This window comes from Sander lucioperca, chromosome 12 (genome assembly GCF_008315115.2).
Source record: "Sander lucioperca isolate FBNREF2018 chromosome 12, SLUC_FBN_1.2, whole genome shotgun sequence".
Taxonomy (NCBI): Eukaryota; Metazoa; Chordata; class Actinopteri; order Perciformes; family Percidae; genus Sander; species Sander lucioperca.
In genome coordinates, this window is record NC_050184.1 from 2,291,610 (window position 1) to 2,314,732 (window position 23,123).

General features: G+C 40.2%; 1 protein-coding gene across 1 annotated transcript; it reads left to right on the forward strand.

Annotated features, from left to right (window-relative positions):
• Positions 1 to 14,844: 14,844 nt before the first annotated feature.
• LOC116059787 (CD209 antigen-like protein E) lies at positions 14,845 to 22,435 on the forward strand. The gene is made up of 6 exons (XM_036008532.1): positions 14,845 to 14,944; positions 18,199 to 18,330; positions 19,022 to 19,111; positions 19,273 to 19,415; positions 19,819 to 19,937; positions 22,085 to 22,435. The coding sequence occupies exons 1-6, from the start codon at positions 14,911 to 14,913 to the stop codon at positions 22,215 to 22,217; spliced, it is 651 nt and encodes a 216-aa protein (XP_035864425.1). The 5' UTR covers positions 14,845 to 14,910; the 3' UTR covers positions 22,218 to 22,435.
• The last annotated feature ends 688 nt before the right edge of the window (positions 22,436 to 23,123 follow it).

Consider the following 23,123-nt stretch of genomic DNA (forward strand, 5'->3'; position numbering starts at 1 on the left):
GTTCTCATGTTTGTCACATAGACTATTGTTATAATTCAAGTAAGGTTTTCCAAGTGTATTTTGGTTGCTCCTGTTGGCTGGCGGTGTGCATGCTGGGAGTTGAGTGAGATGCTATACTATGTGATTTTTGTGTATGTGTCACCCTCTGACAATACCGTCTTGTGTTGCTGAGAAAATAAATCTTGGAAAATCGTCAGCTGAGGTTGTCTCTCTCTTCACACCCTAATCACATCTGTTACAGTTACATTAGAGTTAGTCAATTCAACAAGGTTCCTACAGATAGAAAGAAAGAAATAGTAAACATTTTCTGTTACCAGCAATATTTCATTAAGGATAGGTAAGAAGGATAGTAAGGATAGTAAGAAAGGTATCATAAAAACATGTACATAAGGTATTAAAAAGCACTATAGAAAAGTCCTCACATTTTTTTAAAAACTGGAAACGATCAAAGCAGTTTTCTGTCAATCAACTAATTGATTCAAGCAACTAATCATTTCAGCTGGACTTGTAGGCCTATATATTTGTCGGGCAGTTTGATGACAATAAAACATTATATTTCATAAACATATGTTTTATGTACAAAAATCCTAATTCTTTTTAACCCAAATATGTCAGATTACAATAGCATCTGTAAACATTTGACTAAACTCTGCTACTGACTCTTTTGTCTTTTGAAGAAATTAGTCATTCCTACAAAAGACATAATTTGTCTTTGAAATCGAAAAATCAACTGTTTGTCTATCACCTATATGACATAAGAAATATTTTATTTAGCCCCCACTGGGGAAATTCCTCAACATTTCAATCACAAAAATATATTTAGCCTTTGTCAGCTTTATTTTACAACTTCTAATAAACAGCATTTTAGATTTTTTGCACTTTACTTTTGTATGTTCACAATTTTCATCAGCTTTTGGCATTTTGGAAAAAAGCATATTTTCTCCATTAATAGAAAAACTATCATTTAAATATCCCTCAGATAAAGGCAAGAAGTAGGACAACTATAATTAACTTCTGAGTGAAAGTAACTGTTACATTTAACTCCTATACAATCCATCAATAGGAAACCCATTATCCTAATTCAAAAGTACATTTAGCTCTCTGGTACCAGCAGGAACTGACCTGGAAGGCAACCTCTTGGTTTTTCTAAACTTTTTCCTAAGAGGCATTTGAGTCCATTCAAGTTTTTTTATGTTTGTGTGCTGAAAGCTCAGAGACAGAAGGTCTTGTGGCAGACTCCTCCTCTCTGGAAAGGCCTGCTGGTAACCTGAGCCAGTCTCTCATAGACTGTCACACAGAGGACTTCTCTATCTCTCTAAAGCTCTTGTTTCCTCTAAGCTTTTCCTGTCTGAATTGTTATCCCTTTTATATACAAAAGTATATTAGTATATTATATATTATTATCTTTATAGTATAAAAGTATTATCTTTTACTGTTTATAAGATTTATCTTTAACTTATATTATATCTTACTTTTCATGTAAACATATAAATATGAGTAAATATTAAATGAATATGTGTATACCATTGTCTCAGTACATTACTCATAATGTACATCATTTAAGCATTCACATCAACATTAAACATTTTCATTTAGATGTTAGTCTTAATCATAATCTCTGTGTTAAAGTTGTTGATACATGGTTTTAATCATCATGGTTTCAAACCATCTCAGCACTAAACCTCAAACAACTTCCACAGTTCACCAGAAAAGATGCAGCGACTGAAAAAGACTAGAAAAATACAAATTAAGGTATTCCCCTTTTCAAACCTGGTTTCTAGGAAGTCTTTGAATGGAACAGGCTTTACCTAAGCCAAAGTTATTTTTATCAACTTTTCATCAATCCAATTCAAATTTGAACAGGGAAATGTACTTTAAACATTTCCTGACACACCAACTGAATACTTATCTTAAAAGTAAAAATAAGTACTTCTAATTATCTTAGTGTGTGTATTTTCAGAATGTGAGTCTGTGTGCAACTTAACTTCTCAATGCGTCAGACGTGTCAGATCAGGACGGTCTCTCGCTTCCCCCCCTCCTTCTCTCAGTCCATCTGCTGGTGGGGGGGGGTGAGATGGACCCGACTGACACACACGAGGCACTGTGTGGCACAAAACAGAACTCCAAAAAGCATTATTTGTTCTTTTATCAATATTATCACTTGGAAAAACTTCTACTCATTTTAGTCAATATCAATAATTGTAAAACAGCATTTCTTTCCCTTCTATGCTGATTTAACTCTATAAAATCCATACAAATTGTGCTGAAAAGGAAACACAAGGACAAGGAAATTGTTCTCTTTTACGCCTTAGATTACTAAATTACTAAATTTTCTTTAGAGTAGTTTTAAAATCAAAATGATGTGAACACTTTATTTATTATTGCTACTATATCCGTCCTATTTGAGTCATGAAAAACTCATGACTCAATAAGCAGCATATATAAATAATCTGTTTAATGGTTTAGCCATTAACACTGTCCTGTGTTACACAGCAAAAACCTGTGTAAAAGCAACAAAAAGTTCAATAAATAATAATAATTATTATTTTTTTTTAAAGAAAAAGAAATCACCAAAATAAAATGTTTTCACATTTAGTTTTAAACAATTTGTGATATAGCAACTCAAAATACAATCAAGTCTTTAGTGCAGCTTTACTGAAAAACTCACTAGAGTACAATATATCAATATATCAAATATATCAACCTGTATTGGTTTCAATATAACCAATAAACTAAGACAAATTAAACAAAAATATGTTGTTTATTATATTTTTGGGTTTGGTTTGTATCACAAAGTAATACTAATTGCTGTCTGGTATTTCTAAAAATCATTATGAATTCAAGTTTTTAGGCCTATAGAGCAAACCTAAGTACTTCTAATTTGACATCTCTTTATCCAATTTGTTACCTGTTATGGAAAACATATCACATTCTATAATTTATGACAAAAACTTGTCTTCAAATTCATTTCTTTAAACCAAAATTCCACTTGTACAACTCATGTTTTGTTTTAGCTTGTGTCTTATCTCTGTGTGTGTGTGTGTGTGTGTGTGTGTGTGTGTGTGTGTGTGTGTGTGTGTGTGTGTGTGTTCTCTGGGAAGCTCCTCCTCCAGCTGTCCTCTCTCAAAGAAAGAAGGATTTCTCCAGGGTACATGTAAACACACTGTTATTCTTTAACTGCTCTATGGCATCATTAATTAAAGACTCAATGTACCCCTGACAGAGGTGTGTCAAGGTGTACAGCTTACCATCAACCAGAACTATAAAACCATATTTGCTGTCCTTTCCACTGGAACACTGAAAAAGAAAAACGTTAGACAGAACAACAGAGAAATAAAACATTTAACATTCCCTGGAATGTTGTTTTTGGTTTGGGAAACTTTGGGTGCTCGAGCATAGACCGCTGCATTTACTGCTTGAAGGTCCTGAACAAAAACATAACTTCAACATTTATAATAAGATGATTCTCCTTATTTATCTTTACTGAGAAAATAAGTGTACGTACATTACAGGAGAATCTAAACATGGAACAATAACTCCATCCGTCAATAAGGAGTTAAAAAAAAAAAAAAAAACCCGGTCGGATTCTGTCGATTGCTTCCTGTTTTAGCGTGCACTGATGTTTCTGGGGCCTGTAGTCCGAACGCAGCTTAATGACTACAGGTTGACAATTTTTATCAATCCACATCACATTTGTGTGTTTGTCCAGAGATGACGCTGTACCTGAGACAAAAAGTGGTGAAACATCAGTAGATAAAATGTCTTTTTGTTTTTTACCGTGCAAATATGTGTATTTTGTACGCATAGGTTCACTCAATATGTAAACACTGTGACTACAAGCATACACTGTTGTACGGGTTTTCTGTAATCTCCTCGTCGATGGAGAAAAGGAAAACACTATTTATCAGCAGTGTCAGTCCAGTCAGTCAATGTTACAAGTAGTCACAAGGTGTCCTGAGTCTGTCTCCTCTTCTGTTGGAGACAAAGAAACATGAATGTGAGCTTTTGAGTTAGAAATTCTGAAAAACTTATTTAGTTTATCAGTCAAGGTAACAGCCACTGCACATGTGTGTATATGCCAGTAGACAAAAGAAAACTCAAGCTCATCCTTCGACTTGTTCAAAAACGTTTCAACATAATCTTCGTCAGAGTCAAGGGTGACAAAAGAAATGCAATGTACTATTTGTGACTCCTTAAGCTCAGCTACAGGTGTCACAATTTGTTTACCGTAGTCAGGAGATTAACAGACTGACATGGTACATGTCCCATTAATTTGTAAACAAAATGCGTACTTTTAGGCTGTAACAAAAATATATCAGCCAGAGTGATTTTTATCATGACGCACAACCTTAGGCCAGTGGGCAAAAGATGACTCCAATTCAAATAGACATTTTTAATCTCTGTCTAATAAATTTACAGGACACACAGGTGAAAGGAAAAAGAAAAATTAGCACTTTCCTTTCTCGTCTAATTCAGGATCCTAATGATCTGAATATACACAATCATAAGAATGGTGAACTTTTCTGAGATAACCATTCCACAAAATAATTTCTATAAGGGAGAAAAAAAAAACTAGTTTACCAGAGAGCTTCTGATTTAAAAAACTAAGATTTTTAGCAAAACCCAAACTGTTGCTCCTGAATCAACTAATAATTAAATGTCCTTCCCTTGTATAATTACCACCATGGTAATTTGTATACACATCAGATAAAATACATTGAATAAGTTGGCATATCTTTTTCTGTTCAATGTGCTGTATTGCGTCTAATAATATCTGTCTATCGTGTAGGGGAGTGTTTGTAGCGTGCAAAAAAGCGTATCTTCGTTTGCAAGCATGTGTATGTACGTGTGTGTCTGTGTTACCGTCCTCAGTCGTTGTGAACGTGGTTTCCATCCTCTCAGCACTTCCACCACCCCATCCCCCGCCACCTCTCAGACTGCATACCATTGGGGGTCGTTGTGTTCCCTTCCGGACGAATCCCTCCTGGGATGATGACAGTTATACGACCAATGTCCCTTTTCTCTGCAGTTGAAACATGTGTCTTTATTCGCTGCCAGAGTGTTCTTATGATATTGTCCTTTTTCTCTTCTTCTGCCTCTGATTCCGCTTCCCCCACGACCTCTGAAACCACCTGTGCCTCTGCTTCTCCCAGCCATCTCTGTCATGGTTTTCAGCAGTCTCAGCTGGGCCTCTTCATTTTTCCTTTGTCTTTTCCTCTCAGCTTTTCCAGCTGTCTGTTCATTAACAACCTCAATGAGAAGCTCAGTGAGGCGAGCACCTGAGTCTTTGTAGGTGGGCAAATGGCTGGTGGCAGTTCTTATGTCAGTGTCTGTCCAGGGTCTGTATCCAGCCCCTATCTCTTCTTCTGTCATGGGTACTTCGAACACGGGGCATGTGTAATCCCCCTCTTCGTCCTCCTTGTTGTGGAGGTGCTGAGGCAGATGATTGTCCAGCATCCTTTCCTCTCTCGGCGGCGGGTGGTATGGTTGTGGCGGAAGGCTGTCGAGGTGGAATTCCACGGCACTAGAACTCAGAGGAGATTTGCATCAGTATTTTTTCTCTTTTCTATGTTTCATCAGTTGTCATGAATGTCCAACAGAGTTAATTGTGCTGCAATTGTTTTCTCTCCCTGCTATCAGCTTCTTTCATCCACACATTAAAACATTTCTTGTTATCCCCAATTTGTTTTAAAACCTTTGTTTTAATATTTTTCTTTGCCTTTTGGTTTTTCTCTTCTTCTAAATCTAGTTTTAGCATTCTTAACTTATTTGTACTTAGAGAACCCCCTGCTGGAAATCCAAATTTTATTTATTTTATTTTTTTTTTTGACCAATATGACAAACATCTCATGCAGTCCGGTTCATATTTTTCCAACCATCTCGCCCTCAATGGGCCCTGATACCCGGCACGGCTTTGAGCCTTCATTTACTCATATTAACAGAAGCTAGTATACTATTCCCGTACGGTGTGATCGTCACCACAAGGCTCGGTTTTTCTTTCGGCAAACCTTGTAAAAACCCGGTACAGCCCTGCAGACAAAAACCTTTCTGTAGTCAAGAACTTGTTCTTAACTATTTTATTTCCTTCTGCAGTCTGTCTCTAAATAGACAGGGACTCCCTTGGAGTATGTTAGTCTATTTGTATTTAGGCCTCTCTGCCTAATGTTAGTTAGTTTTCTTCTTCTAACCCTCGGTCAGCCCAACGTCTGACTCTTCTGTTATTCCCTTGCCATGCTGTATCAGTGAAATAATCAGATATATGTCCGTTTCTGCAAGAGAATGTCACTTGTAATCCTAATTTCAATGCTATTTTGTTTTAACTAGAACCCCAAAAACAAAATCAAAAGAAACAAAAAAAAAGGTACCAAATTACTCAATTTCCAAATGTCAGTATTTGTTTCATTTATCCTCTTAAATAATAATGATTTCGCACATTTTCATTACTTAATTTGTTTAGCAATTGTTGCTTGTTTAGAATGTTCGTTCAAAATCTTGAATTCACAATCCAACTGCATTTAATCAATTTTGATCTTACCCGATGCTGCTTGAAATTTCTTCCTGTTCGTTTTAGATCGGAGTGGAAACAGTCAAGAGTTCTCCGTGGTCCTGACCCCCTTCTCTCTGAAATACCTTTTTAAGGTTAGAGGTATGAGGCAGGCGTTTTTTGATCCCTGGATAGCCAGTCATCAGCGACCCACGGAGTTCTTTTCTCTGTTTATCTCATCCGACCCTGTTCGTGACGCCAAAATGTAGTGGAAGTTTTTCTTGTAAGCAGCAGGAGTGCGTATCAAAAACACCAGATGAAACAAATAAGGACGATTTGAGGATTAAACCAAAGTTTGGTCTTTGAGTATTTATTTACATTTGCAAATGCAGAGAAAACAGTTTCACAAGTACTCATGGCACATCTGAAAGGATCTTCTGACCATCTAGACAAAAACATACGTCTATATAGGAAAGAACTCACTTAAACCACCCCCTTCACTACGCAGATGAAAAAACATCATAAACAGTCACAATGACTTTACTACCTTTCCCCTCTGTTCCTGCTCCCTACTTAGCCTAAACATCTGTTAAAGCAAGAAACAGAAGGAGACACAGTTCAAATGTTATGATCCCTTTCCACCCTTATCTGCCATGAAAAAGAGACTGAGTTCTGAAAACAAGAAATAGTTTTCACAAATAATAGCTTCACCTAGGCTCAAGGTTTTATGATGCCAGCTGCTTCTTCTCTTGGAGTCTGAAAGTCTATTACAAAACTAAGATTATTAGGAAAACCCTGTAAAGTATATAGGAGAATCTTGTAAGATATCAAACTATAATGTTAAAAATAAAATTCCCACAACACTTTTTCGACAGGTTCAACAGTTTTCCATTTTTGTTGAAAATACTTGTTTTGTTTCAGAATTCAATGAGGTGAAAGGGTTTTCAAGTTTTTTTAAACTTTGTTCAATTTTAGCTTTCATACTAGTATCCTGTAATGATAAACATTTTAAAGCTGCAGCTTTAGCTTGACTCTGTACCTCCAGTACCACGTCTTCCATGGATGATACAAAACCATTTAAAGTAGACTGGCTTACACCAGCAACCTGAAGCTGTGCAACAGCAGATGCACACAAATCATGAGTACTTGTGTTGGATACGGGCAGAACTTGAGACGTACTGGCAGCTTCTTCACTAATTGGCAACTGAGCATCATCTGCAACATCACTGACTACAATGTCAGTTTCAACTTCAAGTTCAATTTGGTCAGCATGCTTTGTATTTAGATGCTTCCTAAAGCCTGAGAATCTGCCAAAAACCTGGCAGCATCCTGCCTGAGCACATTTTAAGCAAAGTGATTTACCCTGATATAAACCATGTATTAATCTCATATGCCTCACAAGTAGGCCTGCAGCGACTGCGTCCTGCTGAACCTGCTACATCCAGCCATGCCCTGCTGTGCCACGCTACATACTGCAACGCCCTGCAGTGCCCTGCTATGACATTAACTATTACTCACTGTTCCATTAAAGCCCATGTTGCAGGTTAACCACCACTGTTGATTAATGGGTACATAAAGTACTCAACATATGTATATCATTGTTAAAAATGTCACCAAATAGTGTTAAAGGCCAGTTTTTACCGTTTTAGTCGTTTAGTGGGTTTTTTAACGCAATTCGGTGATGACGTCACGTTGGGGAGACGTGCCTCAGTCTAGTACTAGAACTATGGTGACTGACTGGGATGAGGAAGAGGTGGAAGAGGTTTTTTTACTGTCAGTGAATAGCACCGAGTGAAAGTCAATGTTTTCTTTATATTTAGTGACAGTGATCATGTCGTTAGCTAGTTCAGATAAGTACTGGTAATCTAGCTAGATCTAGAAATAGAAGACATCATGCTAGCTATGGGCTAACTTGCCAGTCAGTCTTACCTGTGAAATCCCCTGACGTTGTAAACACATTTTCGATTAGATACCTCACGTTTTGATGGACCCTACTAGCTCCAGTAACAACATATTTGCCTAGCTAGTGTTCATTTATTACTTGGATGGGGATGCTGTTCGGCTTTTCACAAGTTTAGACAGCTAGCTAAAGCTACGCCGACGTTTGGCTAACGTTAGCGCAACAGCGTTAGCCTCGACGGCTAGGTAAATATTACGACTGCCTTCGTTGTTTCCTATATCTGCGTCCACGTTGTCAACATAAGACATGTGGCGTTATTGCTCCTTTTGTACCATAATTGTATTGAAAGAAATGTTAACCTTCGCTCCTACGAGATGGGTGGGTTTTTGTTAACTACGTTACACACAAAGTTAACTGGCTATAGTTAGCCTGTGCTAGCGGAATTAGCTAACGTTGCGTAGCCAGCCAGCAGCTTTGGCAGTAGTTCCGGCGAGCTAACCACGACAGCTAACACATCCACAAGCGTCTCTATTTCAAACATCACTGCAGATTGACTGCTTTTAGCAGCAGAGGTTGATTGTGGGCGACAATACTGTCGTGGTTAGCTTACCGAAACTACTACCGATTGCCGAAGTTGCTGGCTGGTTACGCAACGTTAGCTAATTCCGCTAGCATACAGGCTAACTATAGCCAGTTAGCTTTGTATGTAGCTAACAAAAACCCACCCATCTCGTAGGAGCGAAGCTTAACATTTCATTCAATAAAATTATGGTACAAAAGGAGCACTAACGCCACATGTCTTATGTTGACAACGTGGACGCAGATATAGGAAACTCCGAAGGCAGTCGTAATATTTACCTAGCTAGCAGTCTAGGCTAACGCTGTTGCGCTAACGTTAGCAAACGTCGGCGTAGCTAGCTGTCTAAACTTGTGAAAAGCCGAACAGTATCCCCGTTCAAGCTGTGTTTCACTTTCCCTCCAATATTATTATACACATAATAAAGACACATGGACTCGGTCGAGACCAAAAGCCATATTTTGCAACACCAGTGGCACATAGACAGTGAACAGAGACAGGGCTTTCGTCTGTCGTCTCCCCAACGTGACGTAGTGCAATGCATTGTGGGGGGAAAAGAGAATCATTGCAAACTGCTGTAAAATAGTACTACTTTTTCGTATTTTATTCCGTTTTGTGATATCCATTGTATTTGATGTTGTTGGGTAACAGTTTAAATGTTTATTACCAAAAAGCAAATTGCACAAATTCATTAGAAAATAAACCCTGCAACATGGGTTTTAACTTTATTGTGACTATTATTTCCACTGTTCATCACATCCCCAACCAGCACCATCAGACCCCACCTACCAAGAGCCTGGGTCTGTCCCAGGTTTCTTCCTAAAAGGGAGTTTTTCCTCGCCACTGTTGCACTGAATGCTTGCTCTTGGGGGAACTACTTGAATTGTTGGGGCTTTATAAATTATAGAGTGTGGTCTAGACCTACTCTATCTGTAAAGTGTCTCGAGATAACTCTTGTTATAATTTGATACTATAAATAAAATTGAATTGAATAAGCCCACCCACGACCTTTTCCTGAACCCAATCGTCCTGTTCTTCCCGCGTGTCAAGGAACCGTAAGCCCACCCACGACCTTTTCCTTGACTTAAGGGGCCGTGTTCATTTCATGGAATTCTGTGAGTTCAGGTTGGACAGACATCCGGCCGAATTTCCGGTGGCACCGGAGAAATCCTGGAAGTGGAACGTCATGGATAGACTTCATCAGAGCTGCTCTGTTGACTTTCTCTTCTTGTTTATGTCATGAAAAGGAGATCTGCAGGACAGGAACAGTATGCCAACCTTAGAAATAAAATGGATTGAAAGGCCATTGAACTGTTTGCCGTGGTCATTTGATTGGTACACAACAAAATGGTGATTTTTGTTAGTTGTCATGATGATGATATGCATCAGTGGGGCTGTAAACTGTGTCGCATCTCGATGGGAGGAGAGCCGCCCGAGCTTTTTATACAGTCAATGCAAAGCGCTCGACGCAGCTCGTAAGACATTCTTGGTACTGCGGGAAGTTAGGAGGAGGGACAGTTTGACCCAACGGCAACGGGTTCAGCGGACCGCTAACATTTGACCCAGCCCGCCGTTCAGCTCATTGCCTGTAACTAATGCAGCATTAAAGCACGGAACCAGCAAGCCAGCCAGTCACTGGACGACACGTTAGTTGGCTAACGTTAGCTTGCTAAATCCGCATTAACCCCCTCGCCACATCGTTCACAGAAAACAAGCTAATTAAAGCTGTCACTCATGTGATGAGGCAACGTGTTTTGTGTGGATGAAGCATTAACCCACATGTTGTTCTCGGGTCAAATTTGACCTGTTTTAAAAGTTTTTTTATATCAGAAATATGGGACGTCGAAATAAGCGCCTAGACTTTGGGAAAAGTGTCAGAAATGCTGGAAAAAAGCAGGCAAAAATTATGAAAAAAAAATAAAAAACACCAGGCAAAAACAACAAAATGTCCAAAAAACAGAACCTATAACCTAGGCAACCTATAACCCTCAACCTGGCAACCTATAACCCAGTTGCGCAGTTGATCTCTGCGCAAGCTTCGTGGAAAGTTCAGACCCAAAAGGAAGCCGATAAAAATAGCAGGTGAAGGCGGTGTTCCTGTAAAGAAATCGAAATGTAGCTGTAAATTTCAACAGTGTTGGGCGCAACAATTTACATGGATCTTATCAAATCATATCGACAACCTACACGCTTTTTGTAAGGTGTGTCGCACTGATTTTAAGGTAGTGCACGGCGGGAAAAATTACATTACCCAGCAGTAAAGCCAGTCGGACTGATCAGTCGGGTCCCCGAGGTCCAAAAAAGTGCCTCAGAACACACCGAAGAGACGCTGACTTGAGCGTCACGTGGTTCTTTTTTCTCCGGAAATTCACAGCCAGACTGTCAAGGCTGTCAAGTTCAGAATACGATCTCATATTGTACTAAAATAGTTCACCGAAACGTGTTTCTGAAAACATTTTAAGAGAGAAATAGGCCATGCAGTTGCTGAATCTGTCTTCATTTCAGATCAACAAAGGTCAGTTTAAAAGATCTTCGTCAGATTTTGAGAGGCTCATCTGCTCCCCATTTCCAGGTGAGTCCCGACTGCCCTGTCTCCGACTGAACATGTCAGGTCGGCCCAAATGAAGGCCGACGGCTTCTCCAACGGACGACGGCACGGGACACACCGAACAGACTCGAGTCACCGACCTCGCCAGACGGTCCGACGGCCGATTATCGGCTCTGTGTGTCTCCTCTATTACAGTACACTTAACACCCCACCCCCCTCGCGCCGCCATGCGCAAATCTCCCGGATTTTGAAAACCAAATGTTGGCAGGTATGACTTTAATAGAACAGTAAACACATTTCTGCACCACTGGAGATAGTTGCAGCTAAAGCAGCACAGTTATCCTTTATATAGTTGATTTCTCGCTTAAAAAGTCTCAGAAGTGAATTTAATAACGAAATAGCCCGAAAAACAATGTATAACTTTGCAGTGTCTGAATATGAGACCTGCTGTCTCGTCTCCAATGTGTTTCTATGGGGTTCGCTCAACCAATCAGCGCGCAGCTCATCTAAATATTCATGAGCATACCATATTTGGAAGAAAAGCTCTTGTTCCAAATAGAGCCATATTCACAGGGTAGTTAAGGGCCTAAAAATAGCATTCGGGCAATTTTCCAGCCCAACCAATGTTACTACCCTATTAGAGACCTTAAGGAACAGTGTAAAATACCCTATAATCACTTAATCACCTCTTTAATCAAATTGGCTAGATATTTGCTTGGCTTGTTGCCAAATTCATATATCTTATGCTTACCAAACAGTATGGATTTCTGAGCCTCTTTAGATAGAAGAGTGTCCAGAGCTGCTGTGGAAGTGTCAATTTAGAGCCTCAGGCCTTCTGAAGGCTTAAGGTTAAATTCTCCCTGCAATTTGTTTAGTTTGCTCTGTTAGTAAATGCTCTTGTTCTGCTCTCTGTTTTTAAGTAAGACTTACTGAAAATGATATAGTAGAGCCCCGAATAACGGCCTTAGCAGTTTCCCAAAGTACACTAGGAGATGCATCTGGGGTACTGTTCTCAGTAATGAAATAATTAAACTGTTCACTAAGATATGTTTTAAAATTGGGATTTTTAAGTAGATGGTTTGAAAAGCATCATTGCCCCCTAATGCTTTGAGCCCTGCCGGACATGACTGAAAACACTGGCGAGTGATCACTAATAACTATATTGCCAATAGAGCAAGAAATTACCCTCTGAAGGGCATTTTTAGAGGTAAAAATAGTCAATCCTGGAGGATGATTTATGTACTTTTGAGTAAAATGTATACTGCCGATCAGTGGGGTGAAGGGTCCTCCAAGTGTCAATAAAATGTACATCCATGCAGCAGCCAAGTAGAGATTGACCTTGCCCCATATTAGAATGTACAGTTTTACTAGATTTATCTAAGCATGGGTTTAGGCAACGGTTAAAGTCACCAGCTATCACTAAGGACTCAACAATCGGAGACAGCTTCCCCAAAGAGTGTCCCTTTAATCATTACATATCTGCCCGATATGTCAGCCCTAACTTCCACCTCTGTCAGAGGCAGAGATTTGTGAACTAGGATGGCTACACCCCTGCTATTACTTATGAAGGACGAATAGTAAATCTGGGCCACCCACTCTCTTTTTAACTTTAGATGTTCATTGTCATCTAGATGGGTCTCTTGTAACATTGCAATCTGTACTTTCTCTTTTTTTAAGTAACTAAGAATCTGTTTATGTTTAATGGGGCCCTGAATCCCGTGGACATTCCAAGAGCACAATTTAATTTCTGCAATATCAACTATGATCCCACATTGTGCGCACAATAGATTTGCTGAGTTACCTGTGTAGTATGAGACTCTTTGTACAAGACCTTCTGATAAAACATATTAACATAACTAAAAAACAATGTGGGGAAAAAAGGAAAAGAGAAAAAGATAAACAAACTAACCCAGCCCTCCCCAAAGCGCTTCCCTGAACTAAGCGTCTACACCCTACATTATGCATCATAACTGTGCATCACACCAGTGCTCCACAAGTAACCATATATAGTTATAAACGTCAAAAACATAAACATGTTATGAAAACACATTTAAACAGGACAAAGCATAAATAATATTCTGACTCACCACCTTCAGACACATATAGAGAAGCCATGTATAACAGAGGAGCCTACATAATAAGTATCTGAGAAAGAAAAGAAAAAAGAGGAAACGGTCCTCCACCGTCCAGAGTGGTCAGCCTGTGTGTAGCTATAAAGAGACCGACATCAATCACCGGTGAGAATTTGTCCAGTAGCATCGTTCACCCGGTCCACCCGTTGAGTCAGGACTATGGTCTCCGTGTTAAAAACTCACTGCCTCCTCCGTTGTAACGAAGCTGTACTTGCTGCGTTGAATGAGATTTGGAGCCTAGCGGGAAACAGCAGGCTGTATTTGATGTCTGCAGCCCGGAGCTTCTGCTTGATGTTGGTAAAAGATGCTCTCCGTTTAGCGACCTCAACAGTAAAATCAGGGAAGATATGCACCGCGTGTCTGCGGAAGGTGAGCGGACCCTTCTCCCTGGCCAGCTGGAGGATGCGCTGCTTCACTCTGAAATGGTGCACCTTTACAATCATGGGTCTCGGAGGAGCATTTCAACCCAAGGCTGGTCGGAAAGCTAGGCAATGTGCCCGATCCATCATCTCTGGCCCGTCAGGGATTTCCATACCCGGTGTCTCGGCAAAGAAGTCGGTCATAAATGCCATGACCTGGGGCCCCTCCATGTTTTCAGGTACACCCACAACACGTAGATTCTGTCGTCTGCTCCTCGACTCGAGGTCCTCCGATTTAGCCATTAGCAACTTGTTGCAATTCACTAGCTTTTCACATTTGGGCTCGAGCGCAGTAATCTTATCGTCGCAGTCATGCAGGGAAGTTTCAACTTCAGTGAGACGTGTCCCAAAAGAGTCTATAGTAGACTGCAGGGTGCCCAGTGAACCGCAGGTTTCAGCCCTGAAACTTTCAATAAGTTTTATCAACTGCGAGAGTGACGGGTCTCCTTCGTCGTCGTCGCCATCATGTGCGGGAGAGTTAGCATGTCGGTTTTGAGCTCGAGCTGGGCGTTCTTGACGAGTAGGACCCTTCCCGGACATATCGGCAGATGTCTTAAATAGTCCAAACCCAAAATAGGAGAAAGACAACGAGCTAAACAGATGTTTAAAACAAAATGAATGGATAAATATGTAGGAGCTGGCAATGGCGCGTCTACTCTCTACCCGTGCTCGACAGCGCCCCCCGATAATAGGAACTTTGATAACAAAGACTCATGTTGTTTCCCTGTAATGAACCGTGCTCTCTGTGTGTTTTGCGACTTTAGGACCAGACACTGAGAGACATCCTGCAGCTGTCCAAAGGAAGACTTTCAGGGCTGCAGCACTCTGTCTGGCAGTGCTCTGCTTTCTGATGATGACTGGAAACATCCTCTTATCCGTATACTGTAAGATAAAATACACCTCACAACTACTGAGCCACAAATACTGAACCAATACACCATGGTGTACTTAAATCAGCTTCAGGCGCTAAAGGAAAGGTTCAGGTTTTTACTGACATGCCATATATATATATATATATATGCTGAAATAGTTATTAGTTGCTGTAATTATGTCCATATCACCTGTTAAGTGATCCCTTCCTAACATAATTCCAATGTAAGAATTAAAGCTGCAAGCAGCGATGGACGGGCCCTCGCTCCTCTGCGCGCGACGGGGTTACTGGCGGTCGCCGCTCCTTGCGACCGTCATTTGCGCGGCACTCAGACATCGCAAATCGTCACCAATGAAAAGGGAACTCCCTGCTGAGTTCAATGATACCTCACACAAGACTCTACCTTAGATGGCTCAGCATTTATGAAAGGGGGCGTGGCTTAAACATAGGGGACGGGAAAAACCATCACCAATGAAGAACGAACTCTGCTGAGTTCATTGATACATCACACAATGGTCAACCTTAAATCGTTCAAATGTTATGAAAGGGAGCGTGGCTTAAGCATAGGGGGCGGGCCTAATCATCACTAATGAAGAAGGAACTCTCTGCTGAGTTCAATGACACCTCACACAAGACTCTACCTTAGATGGATCAGCATTCATGAAAGGGGGCGTGGCTTAAGCATAGGGGGCGGGCCACCATCACCAATGAAGAAGCAACTCTCTGCTGAGTTTAATGACACCTCACACAAGACTCTACGCCATACAGTTCATTAGCTGTGAAAGAGGGCGTCGCTTACGCATAGGGGGCGGGCCAAACCATCACCAATGAAGAAGCAACTCTCTGCTGAGTTCAATGACACCTCACACAAGACTCTACGCCATACAGTTTATTAGCTGTGAAAGAGGGCGTGGCTTACGCATAGGGGGTGGGCCAAACCATCACCAATGAAGAAGCAACTCTCTGCTGATTTCAATGACACCTCACACAAGAGTCTACCTTAAACGGTTCAAATGTTATGAAAGGGGGCGTGGCTTAAGCATAGGGGGCAGGCCAAACTATCACCAATCAAAAACAAACTCTCTGCTGAGTTCAATGACACCTCACACAAGACTCTACCTTAAACGGTTCAAATGTTATGAAAGGGGCGTGACCTGAGTAAGTGGGCGTGGTTATATCATAGGGGCCAGCTCATTATCACATGTAGACCACACATTCTAAGTTTCATGTAAATCAGATGATGTTTGTCATATAAGGTGCATTTCCTGTTGCCAGCGGGGGGCGCTATGACCAAAAGTCAAATATGGCCTGTAGGTGTCCGCAGGCCTGGACCCTTGTCAATCGTGAGAAGTTTCGGGCAGATACGACAACGTACACTCAAGTTACAACAACTTCTTTGTTCATCGCTAAACACTCAAAATGGCCGCCACGCCACACCCACACCGTCTGACGAAAAGTTTTTCTTTTAATAACTTTTCATCTTTAAGGTGTTGGGATGATAGAGACCAAGTTTGAAGTCCATCGGATGAAATCTCTAGGAGGAGTTCGTTAAAGTATAGCACCTTGTCTTTTGGGCCTACTTCCTGTTGCCACTAGGGGGCGCTATGACTTTAAGTAAATATCGGCCTTTATTTGTCCTCAGGGTTGGACTCTTATGAATCCCGGAAAGTTTCGAGCCAATCGGACAATGTACACTTGAGTTACACCCACTTCCTGTTTCGGCGGCGAAACACACAAAATGGCCGCCCCGCCACAGCCATGCCCTATGACGAAAAGTTTTTCTTTTAACAACTTTTCATCTTTAATGTCTTAAGATTGCACAGACCGAGTTTGAAGTTGATCAGATGAAATCTCTAGGAGGAGTTCGTTAAAGTACGACATGTGGAAATGGCCAAAATCGCATTAATTTTGAACTTTCAATTCGAAATGGCGGACTTCCTGTTGGGTTTAGGATATGGCTCCAATGACGTTTTGTGTGCGTCCTGACTTGATACACATGTGTACCAAATTTCGTGAGTCTACGTTACGCACTGCAGGGGCTCAATTTTTTTAACTTTGTAGGGGGCGCTAGCGAGCCATTTTTGGGCGCCTATTCCCGAAACCCTTAAAATACGTAAATTTTCACCAGACTTGATGCGACCGCCAAATTTGGTGAGTTTTTGAATATGTTAAGCCCCTCAAAAAGCCAATTCATTTTCCGGGAAAAAGAATAATAATTCCTTCAGTTTCAATAGGGCCTTCGCCGCTGTCGGCGCTCGGGCCCTAAATATGGCGGCAAAAACCAAGGGGATAAGCGAGCGTCCACAAAGTGTACCTCCTATGGAGAGATTGTAGGCTACCAAGCCATCACCTCCCGTTAGCATCCCAATGACTGCCATTCATTTTGACGTCACTTTGACAGCGAATAACTTTACATCTGAAGCGTTTAAAGACTCTATTTGTCCATTGTTTATTTCGAAAGAAACACGACAATGTATAAAAGGCTCCATTACCTTGTACCTCACGTTATGGCTCCGTAGCAGACGTTTTTGTAAAAATAGGCTAACGATTGGGTCACGAGACTTACTGTCTCATAGTAGAGGAATTACCGTATAGTCAGGAGAAGCTCGCAGGCAGTTTGGACTCACATTAGCTGTTTATGTTTAATTACTAATGTTAACTAGCATTTTAGTTAGCAATAGTTATCCTGTGCCTATGTTATCTCCTTACATATACCTACGCTCTCCGTCTCTGCTAGATTGGGAATGATTGAGATTTCTCTTGGCACAGCTACCAGAAGACTTCCAACTTTCAGACAGGTTGCTCACGTCACATCTACGTCTTCAAGCTCAGTTGGAGGCTGCTCAGTAACGCTCAGCCATCACCGGAAAAGTGACTTCTAATTCACTTCACTGGTCTCCGTAGAAATCAACGGTGTCACATTGTCCATTTCTGTAACTGTCTATGGCAAAAACCATCTTCATTCTGTGTTAACATTCAGCTGAAACTTTATCAACACAACACTTGACTACCAGGATGTTTCCTTTCTACCACCACTCAGCAAGGAAACACTGTCAGTGGAAACATGGAGAGAGACAATTGTACTAAAGACATATTGAGTTTGGGAAAGTCAGAATAATGAGACGTCATGCAAGCTTTGGCTCATTTTTGCACACAACAAAGATTGTGGTTTTATGTCCCAAATATTTGTCTTTAGTTTGAAGCAGAATGATTTGGTGTTGTTGGTCTTTTTTTAACTTCGTTATGGTTTTCATATTCATCTTTCAGTCACTTTGCTGCAGACCAGATACGACCAACTGAGCAACAACAACAGTCAGTTACAGAGCAGCTACGAAACACTGAGTGTAAATCACAGTCAGTTACAGGATGAAGTGAAGAACCTGAAGGACAGAACTGAAGGTGAGAAAAGTTTAAAACCAGTAAACTCCTGTATTATACACATTTACAGCATTTGGAGTGTCTACCAACCCACCAGCTGTGAAATAAGACAACTCAGTTTTTTCACGGCTGCCTAAATGAGGAAACATGCGATTCAACAAGCTGTTCACATTTGACTTCACTTCCTCTCTCATTAGAATATACTTCCCCCGTCTGAGTATCTCCGCCCACAGCTTAACAACTACCTTTTGCAAACGTGCACCATATTTTTTAAATAAGCCAATCAGAGCAGACTGGGCTTTTACAGGAGGGGTCTTAAAGAGACAGGTGCTAAAACAGGTTGTGGTTCTTGTTCACACTTGATGCTTCAGTTAAGAAGTCAGTGATCCTCTATTTATTATTTACAACATCTCAACATATACGGCAAGATAAAGGACAGACACACCAAGTAACTACATTCCAGTTTGAAATAATGACTGATATTTCATTATGCACTGGATATATAAAACTTAATTCTGTCTTAGTTTAAAGCAGAATGATTTGGTGTTGTTGGTCTGTTTCTTATTTTGTTGTGGTTTTCACCAGATATTTATTTAGCTGATTTGCTCTTTCATAGTTTCAAATTGTTATTTTACATTATTTTTTTACCTTTCTTTATGTAACTGTTGTTATTTCTGTCCTCAATAAAGGCTCACCTTATCTTACATTTCAGTCACTTTGCTGCAGACCAGATACGACCAACTGAGCAACAACAACAGTCAGTTACAGGATGAAGTAAAGCAGCTGAAGAACAGAACTGAAGGTGAGAAAAGTTTAAAACCAGTAAACTCCTGTATTATACACATTTACATCATAGACCTTGATTGTGTAGTTACCGTTGATTATAACTGTTTCAACTCCAAGTCTTATCACTTTGACACTGAATGATGTGAAATCTGTCTTTAAAACATGATTGACATTAAGAGAAGTGCTGTCTTGATGGATGGACGAGATTTGGCTGCAGTTGTTACTTTAAATCAGAAGAGAAGAAGACTTGGTCTGGAAGCAGAGCTGACTGTAAGAAGAGAGGAGCAGATCTGGTCATCATAAACAACAAAAAAGAAAAGGTGAGTGTGTTTGTTTCTGAGTGATTTTAGAGAAAAATAAATTTAATGGAAATATTTAAATATACAGTCAATTTGAAATCTTTGGAAAATGATTTTGAAATGTTTATTTTCCTTTTTAAAATGCATTTTTATGAAATTAAATGTTAACTGTCTTATGAGTATAAAATGTGCAGTTCCTCATGCATTCTCTGTTTCTCTGCTGATTATAAATGTCTTTCTTCACTTTCCTCCATTACTAATGTGTGTTTACTGTCATGCTGTTGGGTCCAGTCCTCAGTGTGTGGTGGACCGAGGGATCCCTCTTGTGTTTGTTGTGACTGATGAAGTCAGAAGATGACTTTACTACAACAGAAATGCTGAACTGTGAACAGAGAAATGATTGTTTTCTCTCGTCAACTACTAGGAGTTTGTCACTGAACTGAGTAAGGATGGAGAGTCCTGGATTGGTCTACGGTATGAATGGAGACAATCAGGATCCAAATGGGAATGGGAATGGGTGGACGGATCACCGCTGACAGAAACGTGAGACATTTTAAAGGTTTTTGTTTACATCACAATTCCATCAAAGTCACTGTTTATTGAAATATGCTGATTTGATTGTTGCACGGTACACGGAAAGGAGCTAAACACCACAGTCAGTAGTAGACAGACAGGTAGAGAGAGAGACAGGTACACGGAGCTAAACACCAACGTCAGAAGTAGACAGACAGGTAGAGAGAAAGACAGGTACACGGAGCTAAACACCACCGTCAGTAGTAGACAGACAGGTAGAGAGACAGTCGGGTTCACGGAGCTAAACACCACAGTCAGTAGTATAGAGACAGGTAGAGAGAGAGACAGGTACACGGAGATAAACACCACAGTCAGTAGTAGACAGACAGGTAGAGAGAGAGACAGGTACACGGAGCTAAACACCACAGTCAGTAGTAGACAGACAGGTAGAGAGAGAGACAGGTACACGGAGCTAAACACCACAGTCAGTAGTAGACAGACAGGTAGAGAGAGAGACAGGTTACACAGAGCTAAACACCACAGTCAGTAGTAGACAGACAGGTAGAGAGAGAGACAGGTACACAGAGCTAAACACCACAGTCAGAAGTAGACAGACAGGTAGAGAGAGACAGGTACACAGAGCTAAACACCACAGTCAGTAGTAGACAGACAGGTAGAGAGAGAGACAGGTACACAGAGCTAAACACCACAGTCAGTAGTAGACAGACAGTTGAGAGAGAGAGACAGGTACACAGAGCTAAACACCACGGTCAGTAGTAGACAGGCAGGTAGAGAGAGAGACAGGTACACATAGCTAAACACCACAGTCAGTACTAGACAGACAGGTAGAGAGAGAGACAGGTACACAGAGCTAAACACCACAGTCAGTAGTAGACAGACAGGTAGAGAGAGAGACAGGTACACAGAGCTAAACACCACAGTCAGTAGTAGACAGACAGGTAGAGAGAGAGACAGGTACACAGAGCTAAACACCACCGTCAGTAGTAGACAGACAGGTAGAGAGAGAGAGACAGGTTCACGGAGGTAAACACCACAGTCAGTAGTAGACAGACAGGTAGAGAGAGAGCCAGGTACACAGAGCTAACCACCACAGTCAGTAGTAGACAGACAGGTAGAGAGAGAGACAGGTACACAGAGCTAAACACCACCGTCAGTAGTAGACAGACAGGTAGAGAGAGAGAGACAGGTTCACGGAGGTAAACACCACCATCAGTAGTAGACAGACAGGTAGAGAGAGAGACAGGTACACGGAGCCTCAGAAACAATCCTCAGTCTTCAATCAAAAGATTTTAAACTAAATTAAAAGACGAATATACAGAACAATGGCGAAATTAAAATAAAATACAACACAAACTCCTCTGTTACCAATCCCTGAACAGAGATATCCAATTGGCCGAATATCTCAAAACAAAAAATCCAAAAGAAAAAGAAATTTTAACAAAATACAGAGTCACTGACTATGAGGAGAGGAACGTCTCTGTACATACTGCAACCAGGACATCAGAACAGAATTACATTTCTTATGTACATGTCCCAAATATAAATACTTAAAAACCAAATATTTCCAAAAATTTCAAAAACATATACCAGTCTTCACTACCTACACTGAGGACAAAAAGCTTCCTCTTTTATTAGGGGAAGATGAAAACACAGCATGGCTAGCAGCTAAATATGTCTTCTCCTGCCACAATATGAGACAACATAAGTAGAGAACTGTATTATCATTTTTGTTATTCTTTGTTTTCTTTTTCTTTATTTCTTTCTTTATATATATATATATTAATATTATTGTTTCAACGTACCCTTTGAGAATGTGTTTATTATCTGCAATTATATCATAATTATGCTGTTCACTTTTTTATTATTATTTATTATATCTGATGTATTTACACTTTGTTGTTTAAATGTGTTTGTTCTTATGCTTTGGCAACACATGTATTTCTTGTCATGCAGAGAGAGAGAGAGAGAGAGAGAGAGAGAGAGAGAGAGAGAGAGAGAGAGAGAATCGCTTTACAAAGATTAATCTTAATTTAATTATTGAAATAATTTGATTATTTACAGATAATATAAATATTTAAATTAAACAGTTTATTTCAAATGAACAACAATCAGGAGTTTCAGCTGTTTGATAAAAGAACATTTTATTTGTCTGACAGGTTCTGGGCAGCAGGACTGACTCACTATGACGGTTACTGGTACGCTGCAACATGCTGCGATCAACAAGGAAAATGGACACAAAGATATTATTCTGATAATAAGAACTGGATCTGTGAGAAAAAGATGATCTGAACTCTTTGATGACAGAGAGGTGTGTAGTGTTGGGATCAGCTTTGTTAAATCAGACCAATTCTTTAACATTTGCTCAGCTGTTTATTCTGTGTTGCTAAATAACCTGATTACAGAGATATTGTTCCTCTGCCCTTCATAGAGCACAATCTGGTTAGAAGTCATGTGTACTTACTCTGTAGTCCTACAGGATTATTATAATAAAAGCTAATAAAAACATGGATTAGCAGGTTGTCTTTACCTTGGTTTATGTAGTTGATTATAACGTTTGTAATCAGTTAGTTAGAAGTTTTTCCTTAGAACATTTTACACTCCACACAAAATAAAACCCCGCCCTACCTCCATCTCCCCTCCCAAACTCGTCCCCACAACCAATTAAATCATTATTATTATTTTTTTAACGGTGCGCTGTAACCTTAACCTAACTATTGTATTTGTATCTTTTATTTCTAGTTTTAGCCTGTATTTCTTTTCATGAAAGTTTTTAACTGCTCTTTAATGATTGATGTACAGCTTGTTGAATTGTCTTGTTGCTGAAATGTGCTATAGAAATAAAGATGCCTTGTCCTACAACCTCCAGCCTGTCAGTCTGTCTCCAGGGCATAGAGAACACTGTTGTGCCTGTCTGTCTCAGAGGAAGTGTAACGTTAACCGCGCTATACGGCTGCTTTTCGGCTCGTGATTATATCATATTGCAGTAAACGCTGTCTGTGTGGAGTTTTGAAAAGTGTAACCACACTTGCGACCACATTTCCGTGACTCGCTGTGACTTGAAGCTGCAGAGGTGACGTAGTTTGCTCTGTCTTCACCGCAGCTCTGTGTCAAGTCAGTTTATTTATAGAGCACATTTAAAACCAACCTAGGCTGAACAAAGTGCTGTACAAAGTTATATTATGTAATAAAAACAAA